This window comes from Neolamprologus multifasciatus, chromosome 7 (genome assembly GCF_963576455.1).
Source record: "Neolamprologus multifasciatus chromosome 7, fNeoMul1.2, whole genome shotgun sequence".
NCBI lineage: Eukaryota > Metazoa > Chordata > Actinopteri > Cichliformes > Cichlidae > Neolamprologus > Neolamprologus multifasciatus.
Window position 1 is genome coordinate 32,786,105 of NC_140445.1, and position 13,817 is coordinate 32,799,921.

The 13,817-nt window shown below is 45.3% G+C and overlaps 1 protein-coding gene and 1 long non-coding RNA gene across 2 annotated transcripts; one reads left to right on the plus strand and one right to left on the minus strand.

The window, feature by feature from the left end:
- Positions 1 to 8,318: 8,318 nt before the first annotated feature.
- LOC146514592 (uncharacterized) lies at positions 8,319 to 9,852 on the minus strand. The gene is made up of 2 exons (XR_014875459.1): positions 9,279 to 9,852; positions 8,319 to 9,137 (listed from the first exon to the last, which is right to left on the minus strand). It is a non-coding gene; the product is annotated as an uncharacterized LOC146514592 (long non-coding RNA).
- Positions 9,853 to 11,430: 1,578 nt separating this feature from the next.
- LOC146514593 (uncharacterized) lies at positions 11,431 to 13,314 on the plus strand. The gene is made up of 3 exons (XM_085164555.1): positions 11,431 to 11,627; positions 11,689 to 12,235; positions 12,292 to 13,314. The coding sequence occupies exons 1-3, from the start codon at positions 11,431 to 11,433 to the stop codon at positions 13,312 to 13,314; spliced, it is 1,767 nt and encodes a 588-aa protein (XP_085020681.1).
- The last annotated feature ends 503 nt before the right edge of the window (positions 13,315 to 13,817 follow it).

Here is a 13,817-nt window from a genome sequence, read left to right on the forward strand (position 1 = left end):
GGGCCGATCTAGCAAAGTTTTTTGCCAGGGGGGCAGGTAGGGCATTAACAGGGATAGGTGGGCACAAGGAAATACTTTTCTTTCTTATTCTCATTTAAAATATCTAGCTTTTAAAAAATAATTATCTGAATCTTACAACAAACGATTGATAGATTGATGCATATATACCATCAAGACAGTGTACATCACTGTCACAACAGCGTTTGTTTTCATTCAAAGGCTTTATGATTTTTCCTATAATGGCGGGCCGGTCTCTAGTCAAAATGCCCGGGCCGATTTTCTGTCCCAGTCCAGCCCTGTATGCAGCTCATCTGCAGTCTGGTGTTACCTACATCTTCTTATTTAGAAGACAGAATTTCCGAGTTCTGAGTACAATCAAAGCACCACGACTGCAGTTTTTGTGTTGGATGTAAAAGGCGCACATGACGCTGTGACGTAGGCTAGAATCATGGCAGCAGTCAATGATGGTCCAGGCGTGGGATTTCTCTCGTGGAAATATGCACATTATCTTTTCCTTTCTATTGGTAGGTGGCACAGTGCACTTGTGGCAAGTAAGCAAGCTAGAAGACTGACAAAGTTATGGAAGCAACACATTAACAAGAGAATTCTGAGTAAAACCAAAGTTACTTTTCCCAGTAACTAGTTACTTTGAAAGTAACGAGTAACTTGAAGTAACTGAGTTACTTTTGATAGAAGTAACTAGTAATGTAACTAAGTTACTATTTTAAAGTAACTTACCCAACACTGGAAATGACCATATCAGAGAGATACCTTAGGTGATATTTAGAGACAAAGTTAGACAGCTGAGGCTCAGATGGTTTGGACATGTGCAGAGGAGGGATAGTGTATATACTGGGCAAACAATATGAAATATGGAGCTGCCAGGCAGGAGGACAAGAGAAGATATAGTGAAGGAGGATATACAGAACTTGGTGTGACAGAAAAGGCTGTTAGAGATAGGGTAAAATGGAGGCAGATGAGCTGTGATGACCCCCAAAGGGATCAACCGAAAGAAGGAGAAAGTGGATTTATTAAGTAAAATAGTTAAAATTCACAATAAAACCGAGCAAAAATGATTTACTAAATACAGTAAAAATAAATAAATGAGTAGCAGATATCATATTGGCCATAAAGTGTCTCAGTATTACAGAGTATAAAATGTAGTGGACAGTACAATACAGTGGCTCTGCGTAAACAATTAACATGAGAGACAATAATTGTCTGCTAGAAAGACATGTTGTATTGCAGGCTGCCAGTATACACAGACAGACTACAATTACCACTTAAATCCAAACCTACAGACAATTTAGAATCACCCTAATATGGGACTGTGGGAGGAAATCAGTGAAAGCCCACTCAGGCACAGTGAGAACATGTAAACTCCACACAGAAAGTGCTCCAGCACTTAGAAAGTCCTTCATTCGATATTCCACCTCCATAAAAGTAAAGAGCCTTCTCAGCTAAAGTGTTGAAACTAGCTATTATGTTGGTGCGTTATAATTATTGAAATATTGTTGTAAAAAGAGAATACGTTATTATATAAGTAGCAATTTAAAAGGTGAAGCAAGTCAAGGTGTTTTTTATGATCTATAAAAAAAAAAAACAAGATTAAAATGACTGAAAGATAAAGGGTATTAACTTTAGGCACCTTTTTAGTGTACAATGCTTTGCTTGGAAACCTTGGTTCCTGGTATTCATGCCACCCACATCAAGACTGCAGAAGATCATATGGACGTAGCATGTAACATGGACTGGTTCTTATATACCGCTTTTCTATTTGAGCAGTCAGCACTCACTGATGTTAGCTGTCACTCCCCACCACACAACACAACAAAACATGCTCAGCAGTGTATTGGAGAACACGACTCAAAGGGCTTGAAGCCTTCGATTCTTCCTGAAAACATCCCCAGAGCTCAATTTTCTAGATGGATCGGTCATCAGAACAAGCCTGACCTATGGAGACCCCATCATGAAACACAAAGGTTACTAAAAATCTGAGAATCAGATATCCTGCCCATACCCTGATGAGTCAGAGCTAAAAGGTTTTTCTCCAAATTGTAGTGTAAGTAAAAATATGGTTTTAATGGGCATACCTTTGCAAATGATTCCAAGGTAAATCCGTGAATTAGCTGCATGCAAACTACAAAAGTAATGCATAAATAGCCCTTTCCTGTAAGTAATCACTGTAATGTAAATGGATTGGTAATTACAGTGGTGTGAAAAAGTGTTTCCTCATTCCTATTTTTTTGTATGCTTGACTCCACTTAGTTGTTAAACATCCATCCATCCATCCATTCGCTTCCGCTTATCCTTTTTCAGGGGCGCGGGGGGCGCGACAGACTGGCGACCTGTCCAGGGTGTACCCCGCCTCTCGCCCTATGACAGCTGGGATAGGCTCCAGCGCCCCCCGCGACCCTGAAAAGGATAAGCGGAAGCGAATGGATGGATGGATTGTGTTATTTTGTCTAATATTGAAATTTGTCACATTTAACCATGACAAAAATACAAAACAAAAATGGAATCAGGAAGAGAGCAAATACTTTTTCACATCACTGTATATCGTACTAAAACCCTCATTCACCCATTCGTACATTTTTAATCTAACACTCACATGGATGCATTGGGGACAGATCAGGGTTTGTCATCCAGCCCACAAATTCTTCAACATGCAGGTTGGAGGAGCAAGGGATCAAACCTAACATTTCGATTAGCTGGCAACCTGCTCTAGCTCCTTAGCCACAGCATGGGTATGGCTCCATGTGTCACCCATAAATCTTTGGACCAATCTCCAAAGATTTCATTGGACTTATATCTAAAGATTTGAGTTGCATAACATATCTTTTTATACATTTACTTTGGCAACAGTCCACTCCTTGGTCCTTTACTCCTTTTCCTGAGATATACTACAGCTTTTTCATAATACCCTATCTAGAAACTATTGATTGTGAACTATCTTCTTATGATTCTATTTTTTTGCTGTTAAGATTTATGTAAGCATATAAATACGGACTATCTGAAGAAAGGGTAACTGTTGGTATTTTCCCCTTCCTCTCAAAATTTCAGGCATGCAGTCCTCAGAAAGACATCATCCTTGAGCTTGTCTCTGCTATTTCTCTTTTTGTTACATTTCCATGTCACTGTATTTGTGATTTATACTCACACTTTCACAGTAAACTCAATTTCACCCGCCGCTCTGGAATCCTGACTTTTTTGGCTCTCCAGTTGTTTGGTTAACCTGAAAGTAAATGTCACTCTGCTTAAGGATAAGATCCTTCTTGAGCTGCATACAAAACAAAGTCCCTACCATTACAGCCCGAAGATTAAGACCCATATTTCCCCACGTTTCCACAAAACAACAGCCGTCACTTGCTTGTTAGTGTGTCATATGTATTGCTAGATATAGAAATTTAGATACAACCATGCTCATAAATATTTATCAGTGTAGTCTGAAGAAATGCAACCTACTTTCTACTACTGAAATATATCACTAATGATTACTTCATTGCTAAACTAATCCTAACTGCCCTTGCTGACTATCAATAGCATCAGCCACCTTCCTCCAGGCAGCATTTCTTCACTCAGTGGGAGTCAGAATCAGATAACAAGCGGAAGAGAGTTCACACAGTTTGGGATTTCCTGATGCAATTATATACAATTTATCTTTTAACGGCAAGATATTAAGCTCCAGCTTCAGCATCTTAGCTCCACTCATATATTGGGTAGTTACGTATTATATAAGATGAAGATGCCTTCATATATGGCCTTAGACCAAAGATGAACTTTACATGCAGACTTTAGTTAAAAAAAAAACTGGGTCAAAACTATACACTCTATTGTTATGCTTGTCCATGAATGTCTCTGCTGAATTTTGTACTAATCCATCCAATAGGTACTGGGTCTTTCCATGGAAAATCAGTGTGTGCCTCCCAACAACCCCCTAAGAATGTATTTATTTATTTCTATATTTGTACAATAATGTCTGCATATCAATTGAAGTGATAGAAAATTTTACCTTTAGACTATGAAAACGGATGAAGGGCAAGGTGCTCAAAGCACATAAGGGTAGTTTGAAATTTGATCCCTGAGATGTTCTTCAGTAGGAGCTAGGCACATGAATCTGAAGATGAGCCTGGGATTAAATTTTAGATCAACAGGAGACCTTTCATATACACTAACTAGTTTCAAACAGTCACCTGATCACACATGGGCATAAAAAAATCTTTACCCAAAAGTCTTTTTAGACAGTTTTCATCGCTTGAAGGTCATTTTTTTATGGCTTCAAAAAAATGTTCAAAAATTTCAGTGTATGCCACTGAAACATTTATTTTATACATTTACTTTGGCAAGTGAGAACTCTTCTCATGTTTAGCTGATTTTATATGGAATAATCTGCTTTCCTTGCATAGGTAAAGTCTTCAACCAACAGACAGCTAAGGCAATTAGTTGGGTTCATCCACTGGAAACCATGAATGCTAATCCATATTCATTAGAATTAATCTTTTGCTGGCCATGAGCATTTCTATGGAATTTCATGGCAGTGGCAATAGTTTGATGGAGAGTCTGGACCAACTTGTGGATCAACTGGTTGACAGAAAGACACTTCTTTTCTACCAACCTATTCCATACATTACCACAAAAAAAAAAAAAAATACTGATGCCAGTACCAAAAGCTACCATCAGCAGATCAGAACAAAATTACAGTGCTGAAAGCTGGAACTATTAATGCCAGGGGCTTATGAGGAGTCACCAAAAGGGAAATTAACTGATGATTGCAGATGTAGCCCACAGATTACATCCATTCCATTTCCCTTCCCAAAAAAATTACCTCAAATGTGCTAAGTAACACTGTGGATTGTTCCCTTCCTCATACCTTTGGTGGTTTCTCAAATGGCACCAAGACAAAGATTATTCCCCACCTGTAATGGCACCAGTACCTCATAGGTGAAAAAGAGGTAAAGGCTGCCATCCATTTATAATTTTAAAAGAATAAGGTGACAGAGCCTTTTAATATCCCTTTAATACCTGTATCCTTTGAAAATAATAATGAAATACTGCATGTATGTCATCCCGCTACACAAAAATCCACAACACAGCAACCGGTCAGTGCAGACAATGAATTCAGAGTTAAATTTTAACATCATTCATTTACATGAAAAACTCCAAATGCCACTTTAAAAGACAACAGCAACACCATTTGGGGAAGCTGCAGGCAGTATTCAGAGAACCTGGATATAACTGGAGGGAACAAACTGTGTGAGCCTGAAGTCAGCTGCCTTTTTCTACTGATGGCAGGAAACCAGGGACCTTCACTGAGAACTTATTGTGCTCAAGCATGAACTCCCTACTATCATAAATAAGATACCACTGTTAAGAATACACCACTTCAATCGTTGTGGGAACTACAAAAAGAACTTGGCGTGTCAAGGAAAGAAACAATGTTGAAAGTGTTATATTATTGCCATCATCTAAGCAATTACTCTATGAAATACTATAGACTCAAAAGGGCATATCAGCAGCATTCCTTTCTTACTGCATTAAATCAAAAGGCACACCAGACCCCCGCAGTACTGAGGAATTTACGAACAGTATTAAAGTCTGAGGTAAAGCTAAATTCAGGGACAACACTTTTCTTTGGGCTTGTGCTTCTAGCCAATTTAGGGAGTCACAAACTTTTTTGTGTCCATTATTTATTAACCAGAGTGTTTCACTTAATCAAATAGATACGATCAAATGAGAAATAGTCTGGAGGTACACAGTGCTTGTGCAGTACTCTGTTTAGCTCTGTTTAGCAAAGACCTTGGGGCACTTTAATTGCACAAACACTTGTTTCAGGCTGGTCTTCAGAAAGTGGTGAAAGGTTGCTGCTGAAAATTACTATTGAAGCCAAAGTGAGCCTGCTACCATGGAAAATATTACATGGCTTGTAGCATGATGTTGACGCCTGCTGCTGCTACAGGGGTCATAAAGAAAAACACAGTGTCTCGCCTGCTATGGCGATGCTGGCAGGACGCCTTGTTCACATGGGAAAGCCCATAATGCACCAACTGTGTACTAGCCTACTCCTCATTTGTCCTGCCTCTTTGAGCTTGTTTTGTACATTTACCATAAAAGGCAAGGACTGCTTATGAAATAGTCAGACTATGGGAAATATCCTACGTTTTTGTAATAGTATGTTTTTTTAGCCATGACATTTGGGCACATTTTTTCCAGTATTATGCTTATATAGTGTTACAGTCCATAACTTTAGAGATGGTGTTTGATCCCCTGACTTTAGTGTTTTATTTTTCCCCTTCTAGCAAGGCTAGAAAGAGAAGTAAAGACATGCATATAGTTGTGCAATCCACCCTATTCATAGCAAACATGGCAGATTAAATAGTAAAAACTAATCTCAGCATAATACAAATGAAGTTTCTAAACTGACTGAAGAATTTAAATCATCACGTGTCTAAAGAGCAAAAACCTAAAGACATGGTTGCATGGCTGTTAAATTAGATAGCAGTTTCAGCTAAACTGAGCCGATGTGTTTATATTGTATATCAGTGTGTCCACAGCTATGTGCACTGTGTGTATATATAGAGTCATGTGTATCTTTATTCATTGCTCTGCTCATACAAAAATGCTGGTCGCATTATTACTCACAACGTAAATAATCTATGTGTACTGTTTCAGTTGGTGAATTTATGCATACATGTGTTTACACACTGTATATTGGTGTTTCTGTCCCAGCATGCAGATGTAAAATCAGTTTATTACTTGGCTATAACCTGATTATGACAGGAATCAAGTAAATAAATGTCACGATCCTGGGTCTTATGACCCAGTGTTTTGAGTATTAGTTTATTTTCATGTTTATAGTATATGGTTACGCTCATTAGTTTTTCTAGTTCATTTGTTATTAGATTCCCCTTGTGTCTTCCAACCCCTGTTAAGTCTCCCTTGCCCTTCATGCGTTTCATGTCTGTGTCTTACGTTGTCAAGTTCAGGTTGTCATGTCTGCATCTCATTATGTTTCCTGTTTTATTTTGAAGGGGTCCTGTGTTCTGTAACAGTCACAATGGTATGGTGTCTCTTTAAGAAAACCCAAGTCGAGGGTTAATGTTGTCATCCGTATGTATGGGCAGAAATCTGTGCCATCAGAAACTGAATTTGAATAAGTTAAATTTGAATTTGAATTGCTCAGATTGAATCTGAATTGTAACTTGAATAAATGCTTTTGAAAACTGAATTTGAATTAGTCTAATTTGAAATTGAATTTATGGATTGAAAATGAATTGATTTGCTTTGAAACTGCATTTTATCCTTTAAAAATTCAGCTCTCGAGTAATTTCAGTTTCACTTCTCACCATTCAGTTTCAGTTCTACAATTCAATTTCAGTTCCAAAATTCAGTTTTTTGGAACTTACATCCGGTTCCGGTTCAAGCGCAGATTAATAGAACTACGTTTTACTAGCGGACCGAAAGTGTTACTGATGGGAATCTACAGCATCTTGAGCTGAATTAAGACTTCAGAAGTTATTCGTCATGTTGAATGACCAGCGGATAAACTCTCAGGTTGGTAATAAATGTATTACATGTATAAGAACAAGCGTCATGTTAACAAATGATAGCCGTACAGTAACTTTTATGCTTATTGTAGCTGCTAGCTAAAAACGCTAATTTAGCGTAGTTTGCCCTAAATTCAGCTTTGACAAACAAATATGATCGACTGTTTCTAGTAGAATTCCAAAGTTGTCATCTTGTACCCTCTCAGAGTACCCCCTCTGTATGCTTGCAGAGACCCCTACAGTAGGGAAACATGCAAAACGGTGTCCAAACCTTTGTATTTTAGCTTTATTTATGTCTTACACAGCATCCCAACTCTTTAGCTAACTTAATAACTTTAGCTAAAGTGAATAGTTAGGGCTTATATGGTTGATGAAGAGAAGGTATATTAAAGAACACGCTGTGGAATTCCCAGTGCCAGTGTGTGTATTCTTTTGACTATCCTGCTAAGTGTTTTTACCGTCTCCTCTCAACCACTAAACACAACCCGACGTTACAGTTCCTATGTTCAATGTTTTTAGTTTTACTCTCCCCTTGTGACTTCGTTATGTTCATGTGTGTCAGCTGTTTCCCCATGTGTTTCCATTTCCCTCATTATCCTCCTGTCTGTATTTAGTCCGTGTGTCTTCAGTCATTCCTTGTCAGGTCGTCTGCTCATCCAGGTCACAACTTCAGATATCCATTTCAGTTCACCATGTTTAAGGTTTTTTCATGTTTAGTTTTAGTTCACCCAGTTTAGGTTATTGTTTAGTTTCACCTATGCCCTTTGTTTGTACCTTGTTTCCTAGCCTCAATAAACGGCTTGTTTTTTTGTTAAATCCATGTCACATTCAGTTTTTGGTCTGCGTTTGAGTCCTCTCTTGCAAACGCATGCAGTCTTCCTCAGCCAGACTGTGACAGAATGACCTGACCATATAATGGAGTCAGCAGACCACGAGCTCAACGAGCGTCGGGAGGCAGCCTTCGCCCAACTGGAGGAAGAGCTCCGCTGGAAGCCGTGGCGTGCTCCCGACTACGAGCGCATTTTCCGTGGGACTCGGCTGGCTCTTGGAGTTCCCAAGAGCTGCCGAAAGTCCCCACCTGTTGCTCCGCCTGCATCCAAGCCTCGCCCGCTTCAGGTGGGAGTCCTCCGTGTGGCTTCAGGCGCTCACGCTCCAGCCTCAGTGTCACCGTTCTGTGCACCAGAGGCTCAGTTGCTCGCTTCGCCAGCTTCCTCTGTTCAAAGGAAGCGGCGCACCCGCCACCATAAACTGGACATTGCTGAGCAACTCACGGTGGTGAGTGATAATGACTTTTATTCTCACGTCCCATCTGACGTTAAAAGTCATAAACTCACCTCTGATCCGTGGGGAACTTTCCTTATGGATGATGACATTGACTGGGAAAATTATTGTCATTCAGCTCCCTGGCAGGGGGGATTAATTAAGGACAAGTCACACACTTCAAACCCCTTAAACACTACTAAAGCAAAGACTGCGAACGTGGTGGAAAAAGTGCAAAATTCATTTTTGATAAGTCTGTTTTTGTCGACCCGGTACATTTTAACCCTGAGCCTGCCCATTCTAAGACTGTTTTTTCTGAGCCCGCTCCTTTGCCTCCTTTTGTTCCTGCTCCCAGGGAACCTCGGGCCCAGCGTACCCCTGCACCCGTATCAGTTCCTCGGGTGAGGGAGGCTGGGGCCCAGTTGGTCCCTGCTCTGGTTTCCAGGCCGGCTGAGGCTCTGTCAGTTTCTGCACCCGTACCAGCTCCTCGGGTGAGAACGGCAGCTGCCCAGCCGTTGCCGGTGCCTGTCCCAGCTTCCAGGGTGAGGGGGTGCTGTGAACCATTCCATCCCTGCACCCATGCCAGTCTCCAGGGTGAGGTCAGCCAGGACACAGCCCGTCTCCGCACCTGTACCTACTCCTTGGGTGGGAGCAGCTTGTGTCCGGCAGGTGCCTGCACCCGTTCTTGTTTCTGCTGAAGGCTCAGGCAAGCCCGCCCAGCAGTTCTCCCTGTGTTCCAGAGGCTCAGGAGAGTTAAGTCCACAACCATCATCACCACCACCATCACTACTATTTCAGTCTATAGCTCAGTCATTAGCTCTGTTAGCAGCCCAGTCCATAGTTCAATTTCCTGTGTTACCGTTAGCTCAGCCCTTAGTCCACTGGACAGCTCAGCCATCTCCCCAGTGTTCAGCTCAGTCGTCTGCTCCACCACCTGCTCAGCCTTCTGTTCAGCCAGTGGTTTCTGCACCTACTGGTCCTGCATCTGCTCCAGCTGGGGGGCCCGAGGACCCCGTCCAGCCTCATGCCACTTCAGCTTCAGCTTCTGCCTCGCCTGGTCCAGCTTCAGCTTCAGCTTCTGCCTCGCCTGGTCCAGCTTCAGCTTCTGCGGCTGCCTCGCCTGGTCCAGCTTCAGCTTCAGCTTCTGCCTCGCCTGGTCCAGCTTCAGCTTCTGCGGCTGCCTCGCCTGGTCCAGCTTCAGCTTCTGCGGCTGCCTCGCCTGGTTCAGCTTCTTCTTCTGCGGCTGCCTCGCCTGGTCCAGTTTCAGCTTCTGCGGCTGCCTCGCCTGGTCCAGCTTCAGCTTCTGCGGCTGCCTCCCCTGGTCCAGCTTCTGCTTCTGCGGCTGCCTCGCCTGGTCCTGCTTCAGCTTCTGTGGCTGCCTCGCCTGGTCCAGCTTCAGCTTCTGCGGCTGCCTCACCTGGTCCTGCTTCTGCTTCTGCTTCTGTGGCTGCCTCGCCTGGTCCAGCTTCAGCTTCTGCGGCTGCCTCGCCTGGTCCAGCTTCTGCTTCTGCGGCTGCCTCGCCTGGTCCTGCTTCTGCTTCTGCTTCTGCTTCTGCTTCTGCTTCTGCGGCTGCCTCACCTGGTCCAGCTTCAGCTTCTGCGGCTGCCTCGCTTGGTCCAGCTTCAGCTTCTGCAGCTGCCTCGCCTGGTCCAGCTTCAGCTTCTGTGGCTGCCTCGCCTGGTCCTGCTTCTGCCCAAGCCATGTTCTGCACCTCGGAATCACCGGCCACCAGCTGGACGTCATCGCCGTCCACGAGGTCGGCCCCCAGAACGGTTTCCTATTCATTCAACAATTTTTTTTTTCCTTCTTTTGCCACACATGTTGATATAGACATCCTGTTCTATTGTCGGCCCCAGAGGCTTTGCACATTAATGAAACAAAAGTGCTCATTTCAAATTCCATTTGCCCATCTCTAAGCACATTCCACAGTTAACTCAATTCACTATTTTCTCCCAACAAGTCCCCTGGTGTTGTAAAAATCCACTAGCATCTCTGCTGAGCTCTGCCCAGCCCCGGAAATGCAATTAGCTTTCACATTGTTTCTTTGAAACATACCTTGCTATCTATGTCTCACACTGCTGGCTTTAAGCATACTATTAGTCTAAATAAATAAATAAATAACTGTATGAGAAGACTTCCTTCTGCAGTTTCCATTGCTCTCAGCATCTGTTGCATGTATGATAGCAAGTCAGAACACTAAGCAGGCTGCTGCTGGGAAAATGATGATGTCAGGTCCACAGTGTGGAATTTTTGTCTGTCAGACCATTTATGAAAAACTGCATATATTCATATAAAGCTTTTTGCAGTTCAATACATGAAATATTATAACTGCATTGAGTCACTTGGGGGCACTCTCCTTTGGTTTGTACCAAGCGCTGAATGATATGTCTACAGTTCTGTGAAGTATTTTCTTTGTTTTTTTCATAGTCACCACACCTATGTTCCAAATCAAATTTTAATATTAGACAAAGATAACCAAATTAATTCACCTTCACCCACGCCATTGCTGTTTGTATTTTCTTTTGTTAAATAAACACTCATCTGCACCAGAGCTGCCGCATTTTGGGTCCTATCTCCAATTCCACACATCTGCCACACCGGACGTGACAGTACGAACCAGCCACCATGGACCCAGCGGCAGTAAATTCGTCCGAGGAGCTCCGGGACGACATTATGTATAATGTGGAGATTCTCCTCGGGCTGTGGCTAGAGAACCCTCCGGAGGAGCTTCGCCGCACCGTGGAAAGCCGGCTACAACGGATCTTTCCTGGCCTGCCATGGCTTCTGAAGTCGCTTCCTCCGACCATGCAGGCTTTTCTCCGGCACACACCTCACCTTCTCTCAGCCACTCCTGCCTCGCTGCCCGACTCGCCGGATGTGATCTTGCCCGGCCCGTCGGAGCCGTCTGCGGGGAGGAATCACCGATCGCGCCGCCCCGCAGCCACTCTCAGCTCAGTTAGCTGCCCCGCAGCCACTCTCAGCTCTGTCACCAGTGTCTCCAGTGCCACTTTCAGTTCAGTCTCCAGAGCCTCCAGTGTCACCTTCAGTTCAGTCTCCAGCGCCTCCAGTGTCACCTTCAGTTCAGTCTCCAGCGCCTCCAGTGTCACCTTCAGTTCAGTCTCCAGAGCCTCCAGTGTCACCTTCAGTTCAGTCTCCAGAGCCTCCAGTGTCACCTTCAGTTCAGTCTCCAGAGCTTCCAGTGTCACCTTCAGTTCAGTCTCCAGAGCCTCCAGTGTCACCTTCAGTTCAGTCTCCAGAGCCTCCAGTGTCACCTTCAGTTCAGTCTCCAGCGCCTCCAGTGTCACCTTCAGTTCAGTCTCCAGAGCCTCCAGTGTCACTTGCAGTTCAGTCTCCAGCGCCTCCAGTGTCACCTGTAGTTCACGCTCCAGCGCCTCCAGTGTCACCTGTAGTTCAGGCCCCTGCGCCTCCAGTGTCACCTGTCGCTTTGGGGTCCTTAGGGACTAGTAGGGCGCTATATAAATACAGGCCATTTACCATTTACCTGTAGTTCAGGCCCCTGCGCCTCCAGTGTCGCCTGTGGTTCAGGCTCCAGCGCCTCCAGTGTCGCCTGTAGTTCAGGCTCCAGCGCCTCCAGTGTCGCCTGTAGTTCAGGCTCCAGCGCCTCCAGTGTCGCCTGTAGTTCAGGCCCCTGTGTCACCGTTACTCGTAGTTCAGGCTCCAGTATCACCAGTTTCACTCATTCACTCCATGCAGGGAGAAAGACTTGTTTCTTCTCAAGGTGCTTTTCATGGTTTAGCCGCCATTGGCACAGTTTGCCGCTCCAGGGCTTCCCCAGAGGCTAGGTCTCAGTCCCCAGCTGATTCTGGACCCCTGAAGTTTAAGCAGGCACCTGAGAACTGCACCATGTCAGCGTTGCCTAGGCAGAGCCAGTGCTCAGTGCGTTGCCAGTCGCCTTTGTGTCAGCCAGTGGCCTCCATGACTGCTGGCTTGGTGATGTCTTCTGCTGGAGGGTCCGAGGGACCGCTCCGGCATTCGTCTCGTGTCTCCGCTGGAGGGTCCAAGGGGGCCGTCCGGCCTTCGTCTCCTGTTGTCGCTGGAGGGTACAAGGGATCCGTCCAGTCTGCAGCGCCTCAGTCTCCGGCTTCCACGCCGCCGCCTGGAGCGCCTCAGTCTCCGGCTTCCACGCCGCCGCCTGGAGCGCCTCCGTCTCCGGCTTCCACGCCGCCGCCTGGAGCGCCTCCGTCTCCGGCTTCCACGCCGCCGCCGCCTGCAGCGCCTCCAGCTCCGGCTTCCACGCCGCCACCTGCAGCCTCGTCTGGTCCAGCTTCAGAGCCTTCAGCCTCGTCTGGTCCAGCTTCAGAGCCTTCAGCCTCGTCTGGTCCAGCTTCAGAGCCTTCAGCCTCGCCTGCAGCAGCCTCCGTGCCGTCATCCAGACTTGTCGTCCTCGCCTGGCCCAGCTTCAGACTCGTCGTCCTCGCCTGGCCCGGCTTCAGACTCGTCGTCCTCGCCTGGCCCGGCTTCAGACTCGTCGTCCTCGCAGGGGGCTGACCGTGTTCCGCACGGTCAGCCCCCTGAACTGTGTCCACTTCGGCGCCGCTGCCTTCTGCGCGGCCAGCCTCCGGACCTCCGTCGCCTGGGTCGCCGCCTTTGCCGTCTGCACGGCTGGCCCCCGGACCAGTGCTGTTGTCATCACCATTGCCTTCCTTACGGTCGGCCTCCCGAATTGTTTCCACGTCGCCGCCGTTGCCGTCCGCACAATCGGCCCCCTGAACTGTTTGGACTCCTGTGCTGTCGGCCCCCTGGCCGGCCCCCTGAACTCTTCTGTTTTGGACTCTGTTTTTTGGGCTCCGGTGTATTTCTTTTGTTGTTGTTTTTTTTGGTGCTGGGCTCGTGTTTTGTTTTTTTGACTTTCTAGTTCTCCTGTTTTGTTTTGCCTCGTTATGTTAAATAACCACTCATCTGCACCAGAGCTGCCGCATTTTGGGTCCTATCTCCAATTCCACACGTCTGCCACACCGGACGTGACAACATAATACATAAGGAACAACAGT